A 19862-nucleotide genomic window follows, 5' to 3' on the forward strand; every position below is an offset into this window, starting at 1 on the left:
TTACGGCCTTCAAAACCCTATGGGGCAGATCTACTCTGTCCTGTAGGATTACTATGAGTTGGAATTGACTGGATGGCGGCAGGTGGTCATAGACTTTTGCCAAAGGAGTAGACGTTTATTGAAGGCAAAAACCTCACACTGTATTAAAATGTTATTCTCCTAGTTAAAATCTGTCAAGTGCCACATCCGCACTTGAATTCTTTGGCCTGTGGAGAATGCTTGGGGCATACCTTTCCTCAAAGAGCTTAGGCCAATTGCATCTATTCCCCTACCACCCCTGTTCTATGTGGATCAGGATCTAGATGGGGTACATTTTGGTTATAGGATCATTTTCTAGAGAGAAAAAGAAAAAATAGTGAGAAGCCCATGCAATACATGCCTCTGTGGAAGGAACTAGCAAAGGCTAGTGAAAGGAAGAGGAAAACCTAAGTGGTAAAGATGTCACTCAACTGAAGTAGCAGGTCTACACATGGTTAAAAAGAGGCAAGTTAAAAAGAGCAGACGGCTAAGGTAGCTGGGTTCCAAAGAGGAAAGGAAACAATGGGTGTAGCTCCCCAGTGAGAGGAGAGTGAAGTAACTGTTCACTTCAGGCTGTGCATTAATTAGTGCGGCCCACCTGGGACCATTTAGTAGATTACCTCATCCAGGGTTCTAAACAATCCCCTGGCAGCTTGAATGAGTTAATGTACCCCCCAAAGACCAACAATTTATCTTCTTTTCTAGGGTGGAATCAAGCCTTGTAGGTAATGAGCAGGTACATATACCTATATGGTTAAAAGAAAATGATTTCCTCTGGAGGCCTCAGCTTTCTACTTTGGACCTCTGATATGTGATTTTATGAGTATTTAGAAGACTTGACAGGCACCTTCTTAGATGGCAAATGAACAAAACAAGGATCGTCATTATTTATGTGTCTTTGTGGGTGAGGTAGAGGTGTGGGCAAGGACAAGGTTATGAAGCAGTTTCAAATATCATCTGGGCTGGGTCAGCTCAGTTCTGAGCCCATCGCGCTACATGTTCCACATAATCTCTTAGTCTGTAAGAGCAGATGTTTGGCAAATCTATACATTCCATTCTTCAATTACCGACATGGTTAGGTCCAAAACACTAGGTTGTTTATGCAAAAACTGCTGTGATGTGAAAATCAGTGACCAAACTCTCCTCGGGCCCCAAGATTCATTTTGGAGGTGGGCCCACGGGGCTGCTTCTTTCCCGCAGCCGCCATCCACAGCTTGCTTGTCTCTGACATACCCACTTTAGGAGGTAGGTCAGCTTGTGCAAACTAGAGGAAGAGCTGACTGGGTCAGGAAGGGACCCACCTAGGAGATCCATGTTCAGTTCTTGCTGTTCAGTCCATGGAAATGTCCACCCATCTGGGCCCACTGTCTGCTGGTCCAACAGCCCTTAAAGACACAAATGTCAGGTCTTGGGGTCTGCAGTGAAGTGGCCGCTGGCATCCTGTCTACACCCATCTATTTCCTCAAAGACTTAATGGGTGTGAAGCTGAAGCTCCGCTCCGATGACAGGGTAGTCAGCAGTATGTGGGTCTAGCCAGATATAGATCAGGCCACGAATGGTGTGTTTAGGTGGATGATTCAAGGCCCTGCGTCTGGCCTATTTTATTATTTAAAAAAAAAATCTATTTCAACTTTATTCACATCACATCCAAGACTTGGAGGGGAGAGGAAGAGATGGGATGGGAGGGAACAAGCACTAGGGGCTCACAAGCAAAGCACTCTCTCACTCAAAACATACTCTCACTCAAAACATTCCTTACTTGCTTTTAAGGTGATTTAAGCAGACATTTTACTATTGTCAAAAAAAGTAAAAAAGCGAAATGTGAGATAACAAGATGCTCAATTAGTGAGGACTAGGTGTATATGCCAGAAAGAACATCATTTAGCTTTGTGCTTTATTTACACTCCTGCTTTTCTGGCTTGATGTGATTCATTAGCTCAGTTTGCAGGATGTCCCATTGAACAAGATTTGGCTCAAATGCTAAAATTCTAATGATGATGACAACAACAACAACAAAGTTGTCACCCCTTGTCTAATTTCTAGGGCTGATGTTTATATTGTCTAAACCCAAACAATAAAGAAACAAACAATATTCACAATGACAAGTCTTTTTAATATATAAGAAAAAGAACAAGGAGTCTCTAAGCTTTCAATTTGGGAACATTACTCTCTTCCGCCACACCCTCCAGTTCAAAAGGAGTACATATAATAATTACATTCACTTTTGTGTGGGAAACAGCTTAATTTTGAATAAGTTGTAATTTTATCGCAGTATATAGTTTGCTGGTTTATTTCCCATGTGTAAGGGCCAAATCTGAAAGCCTCCTTCAGAAACAGGAGGTGGTCCCTTTGCAGGAAAACACGAGTACCTTCTCACAACACACGATGTCAGGGCATGCGGAGAAGAATAAATACAAAAGGCAAGCACCTTTTTAGCAAAAAAATAAAATAATCTGTGCACCCTCATTGAAAATTGGCTTAATGTATAAATACACAAAGCCTTGAGTAGGCTTGCACAAACTTTTCAACATCTGTGCCGATAAAGTCAGTTATACCTAAAGAAGGAAAAACAGCTTAGTGCACACCATGAAAACTGCTTTTGACAACAGTTTTGATTAAAAATAATACATATACATATTTTGCAGCAAAACTGTTGTTAAAACAAAACTGTTGTTATGTCTAGATGTGTAAACGATCCAGAGCATGGTAACAGTGGTGTTTTCAAACTGCTCTATTTCACTCTCAAAACTTGGATGATGAATTTGACACTAAAACAAAGCTTGCCTGATGTCTCCTTACCATTTCATCTCTTCCTTCTCTTTTGTCTAATGCAGCCCACAACTAAGACACACCCAGCTCACTATTAGTATCCCTTGACAGAAAAGGTAGCTGGCAGACCTTTACAAACCTTCCTCAACACCAAAGGAATCCAGTACAAACGGCAGTCTTCTGAAATAACACGCAAGCACTGTAACTTAGCTGTTTGTGAAAGTTACATTTTTATTATTTCAAAAATCATTTTTTGACATTACAAAAATTATTATGCTCTGTCTGCATAAGGGAAAAGCATTTTACTAATTATAATTAATCTATTGATGCTTTGCTTTAGACTGAAATTTGTTCTGCAGTATATATTAAAAAATGAATAAATTAAAGTGAACAGATACAAAACCTCCCCTACTTAGATTAAAAAATTATGTTAGGCTTCTTTCTGGACACTTAATTCAATTAAAGCTCAACATTTCTAATGCCTACATTATTTGTTGGATAATTGTTTGGTATAAAAAGCAGATACAAAGCAGTATACAGAAATGTGCTTTTAAAACAATTTTACTTGTAAAAATACTGGGTAATATGCAAACTGACAACCAGCCATGATTAAAAATGAAATCACCACTGTCTTCACTGAACTTCAATTGTCTTGTCTTTAGGCCTTGACCCAAAGAAGTAGTTTGGCTCCCAAACATGATGTAACTAAGTTTTATATTAGATAAAAGTTAAATGTTTGGAGTTTAAGTAAGTATTGTAAAAATAACTCATACTTTTTTGTTTTTTTTTCCCCCCAGCTTGGCTTAATGCCACACAAGCCAGGAAATCATAAACACTGGACAAAATGAATGTATAGCTCACGATACCATCTAGGTCTACTGGAGCCCCACCAGTGAGAGTGAAAATTTAGTTTCTGACTTCAGCTTTTCTAGGTTTGTGCTAGATTATTCCATTAGAGTGTAATGCAACACTGGGTATATGGGAGTCTGGAAAGAAAGGAGGAGGGAGAGATAATGAAAGGAGCCTTAGGGGAGAAAATAGGAGGGTGATTTGGTGACTGGGAGGGGAACTGAAAACTCACACCTTTCAGTCTCTGCATTTTTTCTTTTGTTCCGTATACAAGGAGAAACCATCCGGAAGGAAGAAAGATTATGACTATCTATAAACTAACTGTTTGACACAGACAGAAATGCTGATAATGAGTGGGTTGTGTCTGTAGTTCTTGGCTGTTCACATCGGCAAAGGATGACGGAAGACAGGACTCCTGATAGGTTTGTCTACCGAGGTAGCGGTGTGATGACTACAGGCAGCAAGAATTCAGCTGAAGTTCAGGTCAGATGTTGCCAGGAGTTTACACTGCAGGAAATTAAAACTGCTTCCGGATTCACCTTCTCCTCCCAGCTTCTCTTTCAGGGTCTTGAGGGTCAAGCTATGCTATGGCATAAGGTGACAATGTCTGTAGGGAAACAGGCTTTGAGCAAGATGCCCCTCTCCCGGTTACAGTCTAGCTCCTGGATAAATCCATACCAATAGATGACTAAGCCAGGTCCAAATCTGAAAGACATGAGAAAATACCATTCAGCAGTATGTAACACAGCTCCAGAAAAAAAACAGACATTTTTGAAACATTAGTATTGTCCCAAGTAAGTAAATGTCTCCATTTCACCAAGTTTTTGTTATATTTGCTATGATTATGACTAAAAGTAGTTGAATTTATATCCACAAAACTCAATACAAATATTATCACCTTGGATGGCTTTCTTTTTTTTTTTTTTAAGGAAGTTATAGTATTTCAAAGATATGAACTCTTCTAGTTACCTGAATTTCAGTGAGGTGTTAACAGCTCATGCTGATGTGATTACTTAAGTGATGAAAGAATAAAACACAATAAGGAGATTCAGCGCCGAGCTTAAGGTAACTTTAACTGGGAAGTATCAGATTTGAGATTTTAGTCTCCTACAATTAAAAACAAAACCAAACCACTTGCTCTCGAGCTGATTACTCCTCATGGCACAACCCCCTGCGTGCCAGAGTACAACTGTGCTCCAAAGGGCTACCATGGATGACTTTTTACAAGTAGATTTCCAGGTCTTCCTTCTGAGGATCCTATAGGTGAATTCAAACCTCCAACCTTTTGATCAGTAGTTGAGAATGTTGGCTGTATGTACTACCGAGGGATGCCTCCTAAGGGGTAATGTCTTCACTAATAAATGTGTCTATTTTCATCTAAGAAGTCCTGGTGTGGGACTATAGGATAAGCACTAGATTGCTAACTGCAAAGCTGGCAGTTCAAACCCACCAGCTGTTCCTCAGAAACTGTATACAGGGTCGCTGTGAGTTGAAAGTTGATGATACTTAACAAAAACAACAACATTTTTAAGTAATGGGGGCAGAAGAACGTTTGAAAAATAATTTTTCAAATGGCACAGTTTTAGATCTTCCTCGGGCTGTAATGGAGTCCTGGTGTGGTACTGTAGGATAAGCCCTAGACTGTAAGGTTGGTTTGAACCATACAGTTGGAGGTTCAAACTCACCAGCCACTCCTGAGAAACACGATAGAGGGCCGCTATGAGTCAGAACTAATTCCACGGCACTTAACAACAACAACAACAACAATGGGCTTTAATATTCCATTCACACACCAAGAGGGCCAGAAGCCACTACTGCCATTTTGAGACTTCAAAACAAACAAACAAAAACAAACTCTATATGACTCATGGGACTCTTCAAAGATACCTCTATTCTCTTTAACCTGTTCCCTCAGCCTCATCACCTGAGTGTGGACACAGCATTTTATCTGGTTATAGGTTCTTACCATGAAAATGAGAGTTAATGACACATAGGCTTGAGACTGGCACAGTTTTAAAACCTCAAAAATTTTTAATCGTGCCTCTGACTAATTATGATTTCCTTAGCATGACCAGTCCCCACTATGCAAGCTCAGGAAGTGGCCCTGTAGATTTCTTGGCCCATCAAAAGTTGAGACCTTTAGGTTGGGTTCATAAAGATGTAATCACTATCAATCACCATGCATGGGGAGATGTTCTACACATCAGTTTTACATTTTTCCTACTGAGAACTCCTAATTAAAGGGCAGCACTACTTTTGGTGTAGCGTTGCAGGAATTTTACAGTGAAATCATAAATTATGAATGTTGGGTTAGTAAAAGGATGTCTAAAAACAGAACTGCTTTCTGTATTTGAACATTACAATAGGCTGAACCATGCTAGGCCAGAAAGCTTTTTCCTTCTGTGATTTATTATATGCTACAGTATACTTGCCAAAACTAACAGCAGAGGATGGGCTACGAGATACTGGATGTACAGGAACAAGTTCATTTGTATGTCACGTAATGGTTCATTTGGGGATTCACTTCAGTAAGAGATTCAATCTCCAGTTGCATTCAAGATGAACTGGAACTTTTTGAGTTTCCTCTATGCAAGGGCAGAAACCTGAGTCCATTAACTGAATTGCTCTAAGGACGCAGTAGGTGGGTGGGATAAGAAGTCCCGGAGCACCAGGCCCTACAAGAGTTACCTGAACTCAGGACTGGCCAAAGAGACGCACTTCTCCTCAGTACCTATGAGGAAGAGTGTCTATTGAGGAGGTTACAAGGCTTGGGCTACCTGTGGCATATAGCTGTAGGCCTCAGAGGTCATATGCACACAAGCTCACACCTGGATAAGAATTTGTTGCCATTTAATCCAGGGTTTCTTAGTAATTTTCAATCACAAACAGTTGTCTGGTCACTGGAAGATATGATTGCTATTTCACAGGTATTGAACAAGATCTTTTCCTAAGAGAGTGTTTTTAAGTCGAGATCTATTCCAGAGTGGCTTTAAATGGAATTTGTAGGTTAAGTTGGAACAAGTGTATATCGTCCCTATTTAGCCTGACTTTGGTGCAAGAGAAGGCTCAAAGGCTTTTCAGTGACCTAAAAGCTGCAGGTGCAGCAAGTGAAGGTGATTGTGATAAAGAATTTGTTTCCCTGCAGAGGCTGGTTCAACAGTTTCAAAATGAGGGCAGAGTTACTTAACATATAATGTCCGGGTAAGAGCTGTCTGTGAATCAGCCTTTCTTAACCTAAGAACTTTCCTAACCAAAGATCCTAGATTTGTCAAAACCAATGCTGGCAAGAGCAGGAAGACATGTAAATCTGTGGACCATGTCTGAGAAGCCTCCAACCTCCTTATCAGTGACAGAGCTAACATTAAACTCAACACATTCCTCCATTTTACTATGCAGCTCTTCTGGAGACCAGGATGTTCTTCAGAAAGGCACTAATATTTCTACAAATGGAGAAAAAAAGGTGATCTAACCAGTCACTGAGAAGAACAAAAGAATATATGGGGATCATAAACAACAAGCCCAGTATTTTAAGATTTAATAAAACAAAAACACATATCACCAGCACTCAGAGAGCGAGAGCAGCCTGCACTTTCCCGGAACAGCTAAATCATACGCCAAAGAACACGCAGCATGACAGCTCTTTACGAAAAGGGCACTTTCTAGGCAGAAAAGCCAGGCTGGGGAAACACGTGGACGCTCAAGAAAATGGACTTGTTTCACTTGTGGGACAACCGGGGAAATCTGCAGCCCAGAAAGGTTTTGCAGAACTATGAATCTGAGCACTTTGTGTAGTCATTCACAACCAAGACCACCTGAAGGTAAAAAGACAGCTCTATGAATTATTTTTAGTAGAGACTCATAATGAGACTTGACCGTCTAAGTCTTTTGTTTCTTAGCTTCTGGATGGAATTATATTAACTTAGGTGCGTAACACTAGCACTCTCGTACAGCTTAAACACTGGTTGGCAATAAATGCTTAATGAAAAATGAGGAAACACAACTTTCCGGTGTAAATGGAGATTGGTAGACGGAGGTTTTCAAAGTATGAGATCTTTGTGTGATAAAAATAATCGGTATTTTTTGAGGGTGACAAACCTGGGAATTTAAAGGCAGAGCAAGATTTGGCTCGCTTCCTGACACTCACTTTAGGGGACTTCTGAGATTTCCCAGACAGCTCAGGGCCCAGAGATTATCAGATGCAGCTAGGAAAACTTTTCAGCAACATTATTTGTTTTAGAAGAGGTTGGCCACATTAAGCAACTCTATATAATCAATTCCTTATCTGAAATAACAGATGGGATCGTTTTGGTTGATAATTTGGAAAAAAACAAAACAAGCAATCCAATGGTAGCAATTCTTTCTGAAAGGTATAAAACTGGAAGAAAACAGGAGCTGAGCACATTTTTATGTGGGTCAAGTACACGGTTATGGGTTGGGGCAATTTCACCTTTTTGATTCCTTTTCCCATTTATTGTAGTACCACTAGACAAGAATGAGATCACTGGGAAGGCAAATATAACCTTTGTGACCAATAAAAATCAAAGAGACTCTGTTAACAGTGTTTAAAAGAAAACAGAGTCTGGGTCTAAGGGAATGTGTTAAGTAAAGGGGCTGGTCTGCTACCAGAATTGCAGCCTTCCTAACTGGTCCAGGGACACTCAGTAATGGGACGTATGTATGTATCTGAAATGATTCCGCAAACACATTTCTAGATTTATCATGATGCTAACATTACTACACTTGGGCCAAGTAATGAGATCAAATGGATTTTAAATACTTCTGTGGAGTACACACGGGAAGGTGAATCAGTTTTGAACAAATCATTTTGCTTGCAAACAAAATACCACCAAATGAGAAAAACAACAACAAATTGCTCTTAAATAAAGGGAGGTGAAATTCGAGAACCATGGCAGACCTTGAGGGTATGAATGATGAAGTTTTTCATACATAAAGACGGCCTAAAATCTTATGTTCAAAATGTGTTCTCTAGTTTCCTTTCATTTAGGATATTTAGAGAAATTACATGGGAGACTGGAACTAAAGCTGGGTATCTTTTGTGGCTTTTGTATCTGTCTCCCAAAGAGTATTGCTCTGCTTTACCATTTTCACTTCTTGCGCTATTTGTCTACCGAGGGCCAAGACCATGCTTTAGTTATATCTGTGTTCTCTGTGTTTATCACAGTGCCAGATACATGATATATGCTCTCCAGGATAAGATGGAGAACACACGGTTAGTAATAAGAGGATCAGACAGCTTTGTAGTTGGTCAATGACTCAGTTGCCACTCTGTAGATACAGGTATGCTGACAGTTCTTAGCCATTGTCAAAGCTATGAATCTTTATAGGAGCAGATCGCCTCATCTTTCTCCCATGCAGCGGCTGCTGGGATTGAACCACTGCTCTTGTGGTTAGCAGTTGAATGCTTAACCCACAACACCTCTAGAGCTCTTAGAATGAGCACAATAGTGACATATCTCGAGGTCACAGAGATAGTAATAGTAATATTAAGTCACAACAATGTTAGTAATTAACATGAAGCTCTTATATTTGTATATGCCAAACAGTGTTCAGACCACATTTATTAACCCATTCCTAGTAGGTAGGTAGGTAGATAGGAAGACCGTAGAAGAATTGATGCTTTTGAGTTGTGGTGTCCCCACCCTTCTGCAACTCCCTGAGGCAGATGCTCAGTGTTAGGGGTTCATTTATTAACAAGAAGAACGCACTGTGGATTCTCTTATAGATACTTAGTTCTCCATACTCACACCTCTGTCAATTAGCGAAAGCAGAGATAACCTGAGAAAGCTTCATATTTCAAGAAAGAAATGGAGAGAACATCTTTCTTTCCTTATGCGCTGCCTCACTCACTCGTGTTCCCCTGCAAGCATTTAAGTCATTAACCCCTAACTTAGAGATCTAATTCAGAGCTTCCGGTTTTGTCAGAGATTCCTGAAGGGTTGTGTAAAGTCATAGCAACAGGTCTTCAAGCACACCAAGCAAGCACTGTCCTAAGACAAATGAAAACTTACCTCCCTTTTTTTTTAAGTTGATGATTCAAATGGGATCCACAGGGTCTTTCAGTCTTATGTTTTTTTTTAAGTAGAGGGATTCTAAAACCACAATGATCATATAAGGGCTTGGCAAAAATTTTATCTGATTGTTTTAAAGAGCTTCAGGTTAGAAAAGATTGGAGGAAACTATTTTAATTGGCCACATCTCTTCCCATAGATGGATGATTTACTTACCGGTGAACAGACAGATTTCAAGGTATGGGTAACACTAAGACATATTTACAGAGGTGTGAAACTCTTTAGCAAATTTGTCAGTAATCTGTCCCTAAACATAAGGTTCATCTTCTCAGTAAAAAACGAGCTGAAAGATAAACCACTTAGCTACCATATAGGCTCTATCTATGACTCACTCCCGAGAAAACAGTCTTATCATTTTGATCAGTAGGAGGGGAGATACCTAAGAGAAACATTCAGATTAAACTAGGCAACAGTAGCAATGAAAATGAAGACCTAAAGTGATGGTGTAGTCTTTCTGAGTTGTGACTAAGAATTGCAGAGAGATATCGTGGTAGGTGGACTTCAAGGGCTCCAGTGACCCCCTGCCTCTCAGTGTTTATAACCTTGAGTCATCTTTTCCCCTTGAATATGGGCTGGACCTGGTGACTTGTTTCTAACAAATGGAGGACAGCAGAAGGGATAGGATATCACTTCTGTGATTAGCTTACAAAACACTGACTTCCGCTTTGCTTTCCAATGATTCTACTGCCTTTTCTGCTTGTACACTTGGATTAGGTAAACTGTATTGAGGCAGCGACCTCTGGCAAGGAACTGAGAGTGGCCTATGGCTAAAAGACAGGGAGGAACTGCACCCTTGAGTCCAACAGTATCTGAGGAAGAATTTTGCATGCTTTTCTGAGTTGTGATTTTGGTGTTACAGGTTGGCCATCAGGTTTCTGAAGCTCCAAATTTGAAGGTGGTTAAAGTAAGGTAGGGACTACTGGTGTGGTGTTGTGGGTTAATGTGCCAGACTGCAAAGCCCTTTAAACTGCAAGATCGGCAGTTCAAGCTCACCAGTCATTCCTCAGAAACCTGGTATAGGGTCGCTATGGGTCGGATCCGACTCCACGGCACTTAAGAACAACAACAACAACAACAACAACAACAAAGTCAGGTATACTACTGGCTGAACACCTTGCCAGATAATGTCTGTGACTGCTGACAACTGGGGCAAAAGCATTAAAAAGACAAACAAACACCAAAAACCAAAATCAAAACCCAACTCAGATTGTGTAAACCCAAGGATGTTTGATTTTTGGGCAAAGAGACTTTTTCAATCTCAATAGGTACTAAGGATAAACCAGGAAAAATAGTGCTGGTAACATTTTGTTTAAATGTACAAGATGGTGAAATCTGTAATATTTTAAAATATTTAAATATTTTTAAATATTGTCCCCAAGAATTTAAAAAAAAAAATCGTATTTCACAAGTAAATTCTTGTTCTTGGTTTTCCAGAAAAATCTGGCTGTACAAAGACAGTCTCTGATCATTCCAGATTACCAAAATATGACAGCATATGGTAAAAGGGCTAAGTCATGCCTCTCAGTCTAAGGGTTTCTAGAGGCCTCTGGGAAACTCAAAGGTACAGACAGAAAACTGGGGTCTCAAAATATAAAATCAAGGAAGGACTTGCTTACTCTCTTAACTACATGACAAACAACTGCCTCCTTCTTCAACTGCCCTCTATTTTACCCTATAATACAGGAATTATTTGGATATTTTCAGCTATGGAGAGATGAGAAGACTATTAGCTTTTTATTATACTTTCCCCTTTCTTTTGAGGCATTTTCTTCAGAAAGTGCTGAAATGAAAGGTGGCTGCTCTTTTTGTTGTTGTTAAGTGCTGTTGAGTTGGTTCCAACCCATAGTGACCCTGTATAGAGTTTTCAAGTAGCTGGTGTGCTTGAACTGCTGACCTTGCAGTTCAAATGGCTTTGCAGCCTGACACATTAACCCACAACACCACACCAGGACTCTTGTTGTTAGGTACTGTCTAATCGGTTCTGACTCACAAAGAACTCGTCCGGTGTCAGCCTCACAATCACACAATCACAGTGGGCTATGTTTGAGTCTATTGTTGCAGCTACTATGTCAATTCATATCATTGAGGGCTTTCTTTTTTTTTTTTTTTTTGCTGACCCCTATACTGGTGTGGCAATGTGGGTTAATGTACCAGACTGCAAAGCCGTTTGAATTGCAAGGTTGGCAGTTCAAGCTTACCAGCTGCTCCTCAGAAAACCTATGCAAGGTCGCTATGGGTCGGAACTGACTTGATGGCACTTAACAACATCAACAACACTTTACCAAACATTTCTGTCCTTCTGAAGGTATGGGTAACATGATCAAATTTGGTGAGATAAAGTCTCATGATCTTCATTTCTAAGAAGCATTCTGGCTATACTTCATCCAATACAGATTTGTTCCTTCGTTTGACAGTCCACTGCATATTTATTATTCTTCACGAACACCATAAATCAAAGGCATCCACTCTTCTTTGGGCTCCCTTATTCACTGTTCAGCTCTCTCATGCACCTGAGGTGATTGGAAATACCATGAAATGAAAGGCAGATGCAGGAATTTAGATATCTCTTTGAGACTTTGTCTCTCATACTTTGGACATGTCTGGAAGGACCAGTCCCTGGACAAGGTCATCATTCTTGAAAAAGTGAAGGGTCAGAAAAAAAAAGGAAGACCCCCCTCCCCCCAACGAGATGAAATGCCGCGGTGGCAGTAACAATGGGCTCAAAATAACTGTGAGGCTGGTGTCAGACTGGGTGGTATTTTGTCCTGTTGTGCCTAGGGTCACGATGAGTCGGAACTGACTCAACAGCACTTAAAAAGACCACAGCAACAATCACAATGCTAAATATGGGCCAATGTGATGCACTGCAAGGTCAGTTTGAACTGCAAGGTCAGTGGTTCAAGCTCCCCAGCTGCTCCCAAGATCCCTTTTCAGGATGGCTATGAGTTGGAGCTGACTTGATGGCACTTAACAACAACAAAAACAGCTTTGGTATTCTAACTCCTTGACTGGTTTCCTGAAGCCACTTGAATTCCTGTTGCTAGGTGTTGCTGAGTTGCCTCTGACTTGCAGTGACTCAGTGTACAACAAAATGAAACACGGCCCAGTCCTTCACCATCCTCACCACTGGTGTTCTGCATGAGCCCATTGCTGCTGCCACTGTGCCAATCCAGCTCATTGGGGGTCTCCCCCTTTTTCACGGACCCTCTATTTTACCAAGCAGGGTGTCCTTCTCCAGGGACTGGTTCCTCCTAATACATGTCCAAAGTATGAGAGAGAAAGTCTCAACATCCTGGCTTCTAAGGAGCATTCTGGCTGTACTTTTTCTAACACAGATTGGTTTGTCCTTCTCACAGTCTAGGGTACTTTTAATACTCTTCCCAGCACCATAATTTAAATGTATCAATTCTTCCATGGTTTTCCTTAATCATTTTCCAACTTTCACATTCATACAAGGCTACTGAAAATACCAGGCCTTGTTGAATGTAAAACTGATTATCTGCTCTGTAAACCTTCATTCAATTCACAATAAAAAGATGAAAAAAAAAGAAAGAAAGAAAGAAAAGAAAATAACATGGCTTGAATCAGACGTATATTGGTCCTCCAACTGATATCTTTGTTCTTAAACACTTTAAAGAGGTCTTGTGCAGCAGGTTTGCCTAATGCAATACATGATTTGATTTCTTTACTTCTGCTTCTATGAGTGTTGATTGTGGATCCAAGCAAAATGAAGTCTTTAACAACTTCAATCTTTTCTCCATTTATCATGATGTTATTTATTGGTCCAGTTGTGAGGGGTTTTCATTTTTTTTTTACACTGAGGTGCAACCCATACTGAACCCTGCGGTCTTTGATCTTCATCAGTAAGTAGTTTAAGTTCTGTTTGCTTCCAGCATCTGTATATCACACGTTCTTCATATAACCCAGCTTCTCAAATTATTTGCTCAGCAAACAGAGTGAACAAGTATGGTGAAAGAATATATCCCGACACATGTTTTCCCTAATTTTAAACTATTCAGTATCCTCTTGTTCTGGTCGAATGACTTCCCCTTGTCTATGTACAGGTTCCTCATGAGCACAGTTATGTGTTCTGGAATATCCATTCTTCTCATGATCCCCACAGTTGAAAGTCTTTGCATAGTCAATAAAGCACAACTAATCATCTTTTTGCTATTCTTTGCTTTCAGCTAAGATCCATCTGACGTCAGCAATGATATCCCTCATTCCACGTCCTCTTCTGAGTCTGGTTTGAATTTCCAGCAGCTCCTTGTTGCAGCTGTTTTTGAAAATACTTTTAACTCCTAGGTCTCCACAAATTTCAAGGGTCCCTGACCAGTCACTATGGCTACAAAGAGGATGTCCAAACATGTAAAATAATATGATTACAATTGTTACCAAAGAAGAAGTAACTAATATTTTAGGTACCAAACCTATTTGGCATTAAATGCTGTTAAGTCAGTTTCTGAGGAGCAGCTGGTGGGTTTGAACCACCAACCTTGCAGTTGGCAGTCCAGTGCTTATCCTATAGTACCACGGTAACATTCATTGAACACTTATTTTGTGAAAAGCACTTTCAAATATTTTTATACGTATGGACTAATTTGATACTGATACTAACCCTAGGAGGTGGGGGGGGGCACAATAATTATCCCCATTTAGCAGGCGAATAAATTGAGGCACAGAAGGTCTCATGGTTTGTAAGTGGCAGGGCCAGCCTCCGAAGCCTAGGTGTATGACGTGCACTCGGGGCCACTATGCAGTCTCTCATTATACACTGTATTTACATTGCTGTTAAGTGCCATTGAGCCGGTTCTGACTCATAGCTACCCTGCAAAAGGGTTTATAAGGAGCAGCTGATGGGTTTGAGCTGCTGACCGTATGGTTCACAGTTTAATGCTGATTCTACAGCACTATACCAGGAGTCCTGTATTTACATAGGAACTTACAAAAGTCATCCAACTCTGAAAAATATTTACAACACCTGGAAAACATAGAAGAACAAAGACTCAGAAGCAAGGTGACGTATCAAAAGCCCAGCGTATGAGCTTGAGACCCACTTATCTACAAAGTATAATTCTTCTAACTATGCAGCCAACAGTCCCTCACTAAAAAGGGTACCTAGCTTTTCATTTTGATTTAAGTGTTACCACTTTCAGGAAGTGTATGGAACATGCACCTATGATACAGGCAAAAGAAATGAAAATGATTACATTTGAGGAAGCATAATTAAAGCACTTGGCAATCGGGTGGCACTAAGTGAAGGAATGAGAATTACAGGATTAATTACTACATAACATTCAGAGAAGAGAGGTGCTTTGCACTGTGAAGGGATTCAGAAGTTATGGGGCAGAATATAAACACAAGGAAAGAGACGCAGAGTAAAAACTGCCACAGCCTGTTCATATCAATGGAAATAAACAGCTGGAATAGGTTATGAGGAAAACTGATGGAACCAACAGATCTAAGGAAGCAGAGGAGGTGGAAATTTGTTTTCCCAGAAAATAAGGCTTGGATTTGCTAAAAAGGGTCAATACAGTGAACCCCAAAGGCTCATTTTTGCTCATAAAAATCTCTAGGATAGAGATGTACCTTATAATGTTTGCAGTTTTAACTTAGCTTATCTATGTTCTCAGTTCTCTCCATATATACATATATAAAAAAATAGGTTGGGTTTACATCTATTTAGAGGAGTCCTGGTGTGGCGCTCTGGGCTAATGCGTCAGACTACAAAGTCATTTGAACTGCAAGGTCAGTGGTTCAAGCTCACCAGCTGCTCCTTGGAAACCCTATACAGGGTTGCTATGGGTCGGAATCGACTCAACGGTACTTCACAACAAGTAATATAATATGAAGGAAAAAGGTGGTAGGATTCATATATTGTTGTTAAGTACTGCCAAGTCAGTTCCTACTCATAGCGGCCCTGTGTAGGGTTTCTGAGGAGTGGCTGGTGAGTGTGAACTGCCAACCTTGTGGTTCAAACTGACCTTGTGGTTGAGTGCTTTTCCTACAGAGCCACAGCAGAACTCATATAATAACACAAACATTTTCTGCAAAGATTAAAGGAAACTCATGAAACAGATCTCAAACTTCTCTTCCCAATGAGCTGAATTATGATGACATAAAAAAGAATACTCTAAATGTTGTTGTTGTGTGCTGTCTAGATGGTTCCAACTCACAGTGACCTTATATAGGATTTCCAAGGAGTCGCTGGTGGGTTTGGACTGCTGATTATCTGGTTAGCAGTCTAGTGCCTACCCTACAGCACCACACCAGGACTCCTGTTCATGAACCAGGGTCCTAAAATACAAATCTAGATCTAGTCAATAAAGCAACCAAATTTCATTTGATGGATGATAATTACAAAATAATTTTAGTCAAGTTTCTTGTGTGTGACAATAAAATAAAAAACAAAACCTAATTGTATTGATTTAACTCTGCTCCCAACCCCCAAACCAAACATCATCAAGTCAATTCTGAGTCACAGTGACCCCACTGGACAGAGTAGAACTGTCACATTGTTCTCCCTTAGAGTGGCTGGTGGGTTCGAACCACCAACCTTTCGGTTAACACTTAACCATGGTACCCCAGGGCTCTTTTGTTTCAATGAATAAGCAAATTGAACACTCCTTTTTTAAAGAAAGGAGAGCAGAGAATCATATACACACACCGTTTTTTTTCATTTTGGGTTGCTGTGTGGGGTCTCTGCTATCTTTTGAGGATGTGTGCAGACATGTGGCAGTTAGAAGTCGATTGTTTCGCCATCAAAAAGACTTGCATGTGGTTTTTATGAAGAATGCATTTTCAAACACACAGTTCAGGACAGAGAAGAAATATAAAACATCTTGTATTTGTTTTAAAATAAACTCTTACACTGTTTATTTAGTTTTAATCTGTGTGTTGTAGATTGGTTATGCACTTGTTAATCACTGTTGTATGTATCTCTAGACAGTTGTAAATAACTTTTCAGTCTAAGTGAAATATGCTTGCATATGTTTATATGCAAAGTATGTATGTCTTTATGCCTGTATGTAAATGTGTGTACAATAATAATAGATTGGTGATCACGGAATAGAGCATCATAAAGTTCTGGCACTATGGTCAATTTAATATACAATGCAAATATACTTTTTTCTGGTAGTATCTAAAGATGAAATACATATGGTTACTTGGTTGTTGTATTTACTTATTGGCTTGGCATGTCTGTGTTTACAAATTGAAATGACTTAAAGAGAACACTAGTTATGAACATGCACAGTCAATTCATGGATCTTCGTTATTAAAAGTACAACTTTATCTCATTCTAACATCAACTCTCTTTCCATAATATTGAGAACAAAAAAAAGTAAAATATTATTATGAACACTGATTCACATTAGGCTTTTTATGCCACATGAAAAGTAAACAGAAAATACATTTTTGAAGAAAATTTTAAATGCAACCACCTGCAGTTCTCCTTGGTGTTCATTATATAACTAAGGCTTTTCATGCCCACATCAAATTATCTGGAAAAGTGTTTAATTTTGGCTTCACTTTGTCCTATGTTGGCTATACTTAGATGTCAAACTTAGTGTTTCTCGTCTATCATAAATCTCTCCTCAGAAGAGAAAAAGTGAGATGGGTAGAGTAGGAAACAAAGACAGACAATATTTTGTCTTCCCTCTGCTTTCTTGGAAAGTGAATGTTCTTGATAAAATGGTCGGGACCTCTGCATTTACCTGTTAAGAATCTGCCTATACACAGGCCCGTGCACCAATTCTGTTTTGCATTCCAGTCATGAAAGAAAGGATACTCTCTGGAAGTTGTTTACAACTTAAATTTTAATACTATAAGAACAAATTTATTCATATTAACTATAAAATATATAAGTTACCAAGTGGATATACAAATGCTAAAGGGTTCACAGAACAAGATTAACTAGAGCAATGACATGGTAATCTTCTAGATATCTTCCTAGAACGGGTGAGTTCCCAGCTATGTTGTATTTATGTTTTTTCATTTTCTCCACGATCCTTTCATTTGGTAGGAGGAAGTAAATGGTGTGCTTAGGGGTCCAGAGAGATACAGAGGAGTAGAAGGGTTAGAAGCATCTTTATATTTAGCTTATTTAGCTGTGAAACTAGAGGATGAACTGAAGTACCACAGTCCTGGTTTTGTTTCAAAATAGGACAAAAGGGGTGGGCAGCACTCATTATTAAAATGGGAACAAGAGAGAAACATTCAATGCCGTGAAAGAAACAGAAAACTTAAAAGTAACAAACTACCCAAAGCCATGTTTACTTACAAAATATTTAAGGACTAACAGTGAGAGAACGTTTGCAGCCGACCTTGGGTACAAATCATATCCTATCTACCTAGGATTTATACTCCAGGCTTCTTCCAAAAGTTGGGGTAGTTTACAAAATTGGTTGTGTGAATTATTACATGTTTCTCAGTTATTTCCCCGGGGAAACATGCCAAAGGCAAGCCCATCATTTCAACTGATTTAGTGTTTGATGCCAGAGAATTTATAATTGATATGACAGCCAGAATGGAGAGTGATCATTGAGTTGGCAAAGCCTGGGCTGACAGTGTTGTAGTCAGTCCATTGTGATGGTGGCCAGTTCATCTAGCCTAAGACTCACTCTGATAAATTTTGAAATGATTTCTGAACTTTTCACTTTTCACTTTATGAAGATTAGGCATGCATTATAAAATTAGATCTTTTAATTATGTAAATAAATATTGCTTACCACAAAAATGTATTTTCAACATGTTGTTGTTGTTAGGTGCCATGGTATTGGTTCCAACTCACAGTGACCCTTTCATTTAGGTATGCACCTAAATGAAACACTACCTGGGACTGTATCATTCTCAAAATCACTGTTATGTTTGAGCCCAAATTGTTGTAGTTACTGGTCAATCCACCTTGTTGAGGGTCTTCCTCTGTTTTTTTTTGGCTGACGCTTTGCTTTACCAAGCATGATGCCCTTCTCCAGGGACTGTTCCCTCTTCATAACAGGTCCAAAGTACATGAGGTGAAGTTTTGCCATACTTCCTTATAAAGAGCATTCTGACTGAACGGGCAAGCCATGTATATTCAACATTCTCTCCCAACATTGTAAGTTGTTGTTGTTATGAGGCTGGGAGAGGAGTCGTGGGTTCCAACTCATAGTGACCCTATGCCACTGAAAACCTTATAAACAGCAGTGGAACCTTAACTCATAGGCTTTTATTATTAGCTATAGGGAAATAGAGCCTTTCTTCTCTTTCCTTGGCTCAGATCTTACAATATCACAAGGTAACTCAGAGTTCAGTCAGACGTTTATCTCAAAGCTCAAAGAGATTTATGAGCTTTGGATATATAAAAGTCTGCTTAAAATAAAAAAATTATCGGAATTTTTATCCTTGGCAAAGTCGTATAACTAAAGGATTAAGCTTGATATGTGTTTGCCCTATAAATCTATCATTTACCAAATGTGACACAATGCTTCAGGTATGTCAGATCCTGACTTGCTCTAAATGGGTAGTTAAATCTTTTGTCTTATTCACAATAAATATTTCATGATAAACAAAATCTCTTTGGCTAACCAACACGGTCCACCAAAGCAAGCTATCCAATTTTATGGATCTATAAAGGCACATGCTGGAAAGGGTAAAAACCAAATAGAACTGTCTAGGTCATGAGGAAAAATGGTCAGGTAGGGTAAACCAATCAAAGAATATGGTTCTTTGAAACAAGAAGAAAATGGCTAATTTGGCCTTGCACTTATCAAACACTTCTAGAACGTAAGCTCCATAGTACAGTGCAGATGGAGTTCCAGCAGGGTGCCAACGCCATCAATAGATATTTGCTGAACAAATACATGAATACATGAATGAATCCACTGGAATCCTCACTCTGTCTCCTCTCACTCCCAGACGCTGTGAGTGCTATCAGACATCTGAAACCAACCAACCAAACTCAAGCAGAAAACCTTTGTCTGATAACCTCTTCATCATGTTAGTTATTGTGCACTTACTTACAGCAACCCCTTGTGTGCAGAGAACAACTGCTCCATAGGGCTTGCAGAACTGTGCCCTTCTGGAAGCAAGTCACCAGGTGTCTCTTTTGAGGCACCCCTTGTTGGGATCAAACCACCATCCTTTCGGCTAGTAGAT

The 19862-nt window shown here is 39.6% G+C and overlaps 1 protein-coding gene across 1 annotated transcript in view; it reads right to left on the bottom strand.

Moving 5' to 3' along the window:
* Positions 1-4211: 4211 nt before the first annotated feature.
* The window catches only part of LOC102835101 (chromosome unknown open reading frame, human C15orf41), a 344430-nt gene continuing 328779 nt past the window's right edge, over positions 4212-19862 (bottom strand). Inside the window, exon 11 of the mRNA XM_006831797.1 lies at positions 4212-4341. Coding sequence (XP_006831860.1) covers positions 4212-4341 — 130 coding nt within the window. The remainder of the gene's footprint in view (positions 4342-19862) is intronic.

The sequence above is a fragment of the Chrysochloris asiatica genome, unplaced genomic scaffold, assembly GCF_000296735.1.
Source record: "Chrysochloris asiatica unplaced genomic scaffold, ChrAsi1.0 scaffold00004, whole genome shotgun sequence".
NCBI lineage: Eukaryota > Metazoa > Chordata > Mammalia > Afrosoricida > Chrysochloridae > Chrysochloris > Chrysochloris asiatica.